This window comes from Oryza glaberrima, chromosome 6 (genome assembly GCF_000147395.1).
Source record: "Oryza glaberrima chromosome 6, OglaRS2, whole genome shotgun sequence".
Classification (NCBI taxonomy): domain Eukaryota; kingdom Viridiplantae; phylum Streptophyta; class Magnoliopsida; order Poales; family Poaceae; genus Oryza; species Oryza glaberrima.
Window position 1 is genome coordinate 10,659,050 of NC_068331.1, and position 7,081 is coordinate 10,666,130.

Genomic DNA, 7,081 nt, shown 5'->3' on the forward strand with positions numbered 1-7,081 from the left:
CCACAACAAAAAAACTAAACGTTTAACATTAGGGCAGCAAAAGGCACACCACACATAATGAGATTGAAGGTTGTCGGAAGCTAGAGTAAATAATCGAGTGGCAACGTCTTATATTCTGGTTGAAAATTCATAACGATCTTGTCGAAATTGAATGGCAACTCAAAAAGGATAGGAAAGAAAAGGTTGGCATCTTTATTTGAAATCAATAGGCAACTCAAGTTGCCAGAGAAAATATTGCAGCAACTCGAGCTTATACAAACGAACACGTCAAAAACTTCAAAGAAAAACCAGGTATCGAAGTCTGGTTGAAATTAAATAGCAACTCGTATAATCGTATTACAAGAATCGAATTGCAGCTTGAATCCCTTGAGGGTTGAGCCACATTTCGGGCTATCATATCAGAGTAGCAAACCTCACCAGAACTTAACACAGAAACTCTGAAAGAAAATACGAGAAAACACACTTTTGGATGGACATAGCTATATATGCCCATGTGGCCAATGGAATTTTGTGGTAAGAATTCAGAGAGAACTTTTGTTTACGTCTGTCCAGGAAAAAATAGTTCATGTTGAGGCAGAAAAAAAATTTCTTAGGTCTTCTCGTTATGTACCCAAATGAGCTAAGGTAGAATACAACTTATTCTTTTCGCTGTTCACCAAAGGAAAAGAAAGGGAAAAAAAAGCAAACACATTCCTATATCAGTACAACTATGATAACACGAAAGGACACGACTTATTGAGCAACTGCTGCCTTCTTCTTTGGTGGTGGATTCCCCCCAGCAAGTAGCACATATGAGTAGAAGCAGATCATAGCGGCACTGGTAACACAAGAAATAGTAAGAGGAGGAGCAAAAGGCTGAAATGAACAATTCATTCAGGCAAGAAAAAAGATAAGGGGAGATTACCTGAGTGCAGTGTAAAAAGCCCAGGGAAGCAGTTTCTTTGTCTGACATAACAGGATTGATAAATCAGAAAAAGAGTAAGATTCAGAATTCTTGAGAACAAAGAGGAAGTGTCACTTACTGTGGTGTACGCCTGGAAGTGCTTCCATGCTACCGCAGCAGCAACAGCTGCAAATGATGAGCAGAGCAGGTTATTCACAGTCAGAACTACAATCTTGCTTATAATAGCAATCTGGGTTCAATTTCGAATATTTCTGAATTCGCAATCGAGCATAAACAATGAAGAGATATATCCTATTATACTATCAGATATTCAAGTCACTGCAAAATCATAACTTGATTCATTGAAACCTGAGAAGATGTTAAGTTAGGAAATGGCGATACCTGCTTGTGCCAGTATGAATGGCAAGCTTGACTTGCCACTCCTCCAAACCTTAAGGCTAAGCACACCAAGGGCCAATATTGCAAGGCCAGGTGCAACACCGAAAGTAAGACTTACGGTACTCCTCCAAAACAGAAATCCAACAAGGCCCATGGAAAATAAAATTCCACCTGAATTTGAACAATTAAATGTTAGTAGGACTCATTATTTATTTTATTTGATAAAATAGAAAAAGGTCTCATTAGCCTCCTAGAACACTATGATCAGTCTATTTAACCTCTTGAAGTATGAAACTGAGCATTCCTAGGGTATGAAAACAGGTTTAAATAACCCCCCCCCCCCCCACTATAGTGGTTTTGGAGGTGCTTTCACCATAGTGGTAGCAGACGTGCTAATGATGTAGTCACTCACTTGGGTTGGCTCTGGTTAGCAATGACTAAGGGTGTTGGTGCCAGCCACAGCGAAAGGTAGTAGCTAAGGAATAAGATGGAAGTCCACAATCAGTCAATGACATGTAGGAAATTACCTAAGTCATGGCGAAACCACCTCCAAAACTTCATATTTTAGGGAATATAAATCTGGTTTCATATTTTAGGGGGAAACTTTAGAGGACAGAATGGACTTATTCCTAGAGAATATTGATGCAACAAAAAATAGGATAACAGTATTGGAGCATTTAACCAGCCTCCACAAAAAGATGACACATACAAAGATTCCTCAACTAGATTCCATAGTAGAATGGCAGAGGGCATTATGCCCTTTAGTTAGGGTGTGTTTAGTTCATGCTAAAATTGGAAGTTTGGTTGAAATTGGGACGATGTGATGGGAAAGTTGGAAGTTTGTGTGTGTAGGAAAGTTTTGATGTGATGGAAAAGTTGGAAGTTTGAAGAAAAAGTTTGGAACTAAACTCGGCCTTAAAGGATTACTTTAAGATCATGAAATGCAAGAATTTGAGGACATCATAAATAATAACAGAACTGAACCAAGCTATGTTTTTAATAAGAATCAAGTACAGTCAGAATGTCAGAATTATAAAATCAATACAGAATGTTGCTTTGAAGGAAGTTGAAGTCATACCAAAAGGGATCCCTAGGCAAAAGTCATGTATTATTGCACCCTTGTGTTGAGGAACAGCCTCTTGGTCTATGTCTATTTCTGCATTAGTAGGCGATACAGTGGTTGGCTGTTGATTTTCATCTTCTGTATGCTCCGCGACAGCATTAGGATCAACAGGACTGCTGGTATACTCCGCCTTCATGCACATTGCTATCAATGGCTGCAAGGCCATAAACTAGACATAAGAGGAGGAAAAGTTTTCACAAAGATAAGGAAGAATGTAAAGACTAGTGGGCAAGGTATGCCTAACTTCGTCTCAGAAGGAAGAATAGTAAGTTACTTGAATAGGAGAACTGATATACATTCATCTACAGACATACATAAATTCATGGGATTCAACTAAAGGCCATTTTGTTTTAATAAAATATGGCCTCCAGGGTTCCAAAGATAACAAAAACATGATATTGCAATATCAAACAATTCATAATTATCTCAGCACAAAACTTTGCTGCCAACAAAATGATCTTTGCTTAGACATTGAGTGGTCTGCAGGAACCAAAAAATATAGATAGGAATCCTGCAAGGTGCAGGAATTTAAATATTAGAAGACGATCAGCCTGTCATATAGATACTATCTCGCAGCTTACCTAGGCTTGGTTTGACAAATTGTCTTTTAATGTCAATCATCATAAATGGAATGTTCATTGGTCTATACAATATACGCTCATCTGCCATGTGCTATCGTCCATTGCATACTAATATAATCTTGATGGCCCAGCATGTATGTTCACTTCTCCATATTGAACCCACTTGTTTATGCCAAAAACATGCCAACAGAAGTTACATGACCTGCGGTATCCCATCCAGGGATCTCAACCGCAGCGATACACTTGACTAACACAATTATTATGCTCTTTACATAGATGCTAATGACTGATATCCAACAGATGCGCTACTACAGCATTAATACCACTGCTTTAGAATCTATGTAAATGAGTTCTTGAGAGAGTATGGAAGTGCTATCATGAATGCTTTTGTGAGACCAGGTAGCCATAAATACCTCATAATATCTGTTATATAGCAGTATGTGTTTATAGGATTTATCACAATATTATTCCCAAAAGCATATTACATTTAATTACACAAGGTTTGTACGAAAAGGTTATAGTTCCCGAATCCATTCTTGGAGGGGAGACGTTATTGCAGAGCACAGACTAGCTGGTTAGCACATAATACAGAGGAATCACTGAAATCAACAGGAATTCGCCAGCAGACATGGCAACAATAGGAGTGCTAAAGCACGACGTGATGTTCCATTATGTGGTGCCTGTAACGTTCCCATTCAATTGGCAATGTAAGTAACAAAAAAATGGGGAATTTAGTTATTTCTTTGCTTTCTAAGAAGGTTTTAAGTTAAACATATAGAGAAAATAAAAGAAATATTTGTTACCCGAAACTGATGTAAAAATACATAGGCTAGTGATAGTTGACCTCTAATTTTAATTTCATGTTTCTTTTTAAACAAAAACATTTCTTCTTGATGGAAATGATACGCAGATCTCCTTTGCATTCTTGGTAAAACGGAGTCTCAACGTGTTTGGTTTGTGTATTCCTTTCGTAACACAATGCATTTCTAGTTTCTACCCTGCAGGCCTGCACCATGTCATGAGGTAGTACATTTCTAAGGAATTCAAACGCGGCTAAAATCACTCGATGCGCTGAAAACCTCCAGCGGCGCGGTCTGCCTCCCTTAATTTTGCCAATCCATCACAGCCGCGAAAACACTTAAATTCCAGATCCAGGAGGAGGAGGAGGAGAAAAAGAAGTTACAGAAACCTCTCTCACCTTGGGCAGCACGACGCCAGCGGGAACCCCGCGGAGCGATCCCCGGGCGATCGACGCCGGGACCGTCGACGTAGCGAGCGGCGCGAAGCGGAGGACGCCGCCGGAGGGGGCCGGCCACCTCCTCGCCGCCGCCGCCGAGGGCCCGCGGAGCTGCGCCGCCACCGCCGCCGCCATGTCGATGTTCTCTCGGTTTGGACTTCGGTTCCCGACGCGTGGAAGCCGGAAGGGGAGAGGAGAGGGAGGAGTCGTCGTGCTCGGCGGCTAACTCTCCTTCTGTCTCCTACTCTCCTGCCTCTCTCTCTCTCTCTCTCTCTCTCTCTCTCCTGTCTCGGGGGGTGAAAGTTGAGTTGTTGTTCGTCGTGGTCGGCGGCGACTGCTGGGGTGGGGGGGGGGGGGGGGGGGGGGGAGCGAGCGGCACGTGGGGAAGCGGAAGTGGGTGGACGGCTTGTGGGCCCGAGGGGACGGCCCACTAGCGTGGGTTACGTTACGGGCTGCTTGGCCCGGTGGGAAGGGGGTGGTTGTTTGGTTTGACCATTTTGATTATTATTATAATTGTATTTATTTATATAATAAAAATAAATGAATATGTGAAAAAAAAGATATACTTCTCACGTCAAAATTGTAGAGGGAAAATATTTGGTTGATCATTTAGTATTCCCTCTTGTTATAAATATTTGACACCTAGAATAAGATTTGGTCAAAATTTTTAGATTCACATCATCAATTTTATGTTATACTACTAAGTTTATAAAATATGTAAATAAATACTCCATCCTTTTCATACTGCATGGTGACTTTTTTCTAAGTCAAATATTTTTAGTTTGATAAAATTTATAGAAAAATATAGTAAAATTTTCAACACAAATAAAAATGATATTAAAATATATTCAATGTGTCGACGGGGATACCCATATGCCGAATGAATAGAGTATTGGGGTACGTTGGTACGAGGATCTACACGATACGACATCAGGCAAACAAGAAGACAAGAATTATACTGGTTCTGGCCCCTCGTAAGGTAATAACCCTAATCCAGCTTATATGAGATTGATATGGAAAAACCACGGATTACAAATAGAGAACCAACAATCTCGAGATTACCGGCGAGACCCTTGTCGAGATGGTTTTGACGAGATCTCCTGGTGAGTACACTTCACGTCCTCTAGATTGTAGGCTACAGTGGTGGTGGTGTTGGCCTTATGATTCGATGATCTGGACCCCTCAGGGGGTGTGCCTTTTATACCCTGAATCACCTTAGTCTTCAAGTAGAACTTGAATGCTATAGACCCTGCACGATATAGTATAAACCCAATCCTCTCCGAGTAGGATTCTGCTATTCACTTGCCCGTGAGGATAATTTCCATAATCTCGTGTTAATTTCTTTATCGTATACGGAAATATATTGTACACACGAAGGTACGCCATATCCGTATATTCCATAAGTCGTAGGATAGGAGGTATGTCTTATCCGTAACATGACACAATGTTAGATTTAATAAAACGAAATTGGTGTTGTAAGTATTGATAATTTTTTTTATAAACTTAGTTAAAGTAAAGAAGTTTGAATAGGGAAAAAGTTAAAGCGTCTTATAATATGAAACAGATTGAGTACATGATATTATTATAGTGATTTTCAACACAAATCAATGTATACCTCTTTTTAGATTACACATTCAAAAAAATATTGATGGTCATAAGTTCAAAAGTTTAACCGAATGATGGCCAAACGTCAAATATTTATGACTAGGTGAAGTATATTAACTAACTATATACAAAATTTTAGTATGTTATCTTGAAAAAGGAATATTGAAAGGCTTTTTATAAGTCAAAGTTCTATTAGTTTGATGAAGTCTATAGAAACACATAGCAATATTTCTAACACAAATTAAGCATACTATCATAATATATTCAATGTTAGATTTAATGAAACGAATTTCATATTGTAGATGTTGCTAAAATTTTCTTCATAGAAGTTTAACTTAGGATTAAAATCAAAACATCTTATTATAATATTAAACAGAGAGGGAGTAGATTAAACTAGCCTGAAGCTAACTGCTGGTCAACTTTGCATAGAAAGAATTATTAAAATTTTGAAAAATAAATTTTATGAATCCAGTTAAAATGAGTTGTGCAAATGTTGCAGCATTAATTGTTATTTTTGAAAGTGCATTAATCCCCCTAGTGGGTTATGGTGATTAATGACAAATGTGGTTAAGGGACTAATGAGTTTATTGAGCTACTTTCAGGTGCATTAGTCCAAGGTGTGGAAGATGGATGCTTGGAGACCCCCCAAAAGTATAAAATCAAAGCGGACCGGAACTCGGGGAGTGCATAGGATAATTTATTTATTGCAATCGAGTTTTAGGAAAAACCATACTATTAAGAGGGGTTCCAGGTGGTGCTCTAAGATATGTCAAGTGCTCTTAGTGTGAACCAAGTGACAATTTTCTCTAGGAGTCATTTTTGCAAATACTCCATCCGTCAAAAAAATGCAAGTCTGGAACTTCCTGTCTTCCAGGTCCGGAAGTTCCGGTCTGGTGAAAGAGATTTTCCTATGTGTTGTTCCGAAGTTTCTGTCTTTCAGGTCCGGAACTTCCAATCTAGTTTCCAGTTCAAAATTGTTAGTAACGGCTAGATGACGTCACCTAGCCGTTATATCTAACCAGCTTGTTTCCAGCTCATTCTTTGGCCATTCCACTTTCCCTTTTCGACCCCAGAGCTGTTGCTAGCCTCTCCCAAGTGTTTCTTGTCTTCTCCACTCAATCTTGAGCCTAATTCTAGTGAGAAAGAGAGATTGAGGGGGAGAGAAGAAGATTTGGAGATGTGTGAAGACTAGGATCTTGGGTGAGCACTTGGTATATCTTGTGGGCTGACATCTCGGTGCCTATTACATCTTG

At 39.5% G+C, this 7,081-nt stretch overlaps 1 protein-coding gene across 2 annotated transcripts; it reads right to left on the reverse strand.

Moving 5' to 3' along the window:
- Positions 1–520: 520 nt before the first annotated feature.
- On the reverse strand, positions 521–4,543 carry LOC127775391 (protein FATTY ACID EXPORT 1, chloroplastic-like). 2 transcript variants are annotated; one of them, XM_052301616.1, is made up of 6 exons: positions 4,185–4,543; positions 2,361–2,574; positions 1,286–1,453; positions 1,023–1,069; positions 905–945; positions 521–817 (listed from the first exon to the last, which is right to left on the reverse strand). In XM_052301616.1, the coding sequence occupies exons 1-6, from the start codon at positions 4,356–4,358 to the stop codon at positions 733–735; spliced, it is 729 nt and encodes a 242-aa protein (XP_052157576.1). In that variant the 5' UTR covers positions 4,359–4,543; the 3' UTR covers positions 521–732. The 2 variants fall into 2 exon arrangements, with proteins under 2 accessions (XP_052157576.1, XP_052157577.1); XM_052301617.1 differs by having other exon boundaries at positions 2,361–2,559; positions 4,185–4,541.
- Between the last annotated feature and the right edge of the window lie 2,538 nt (positions 4,544–7,081).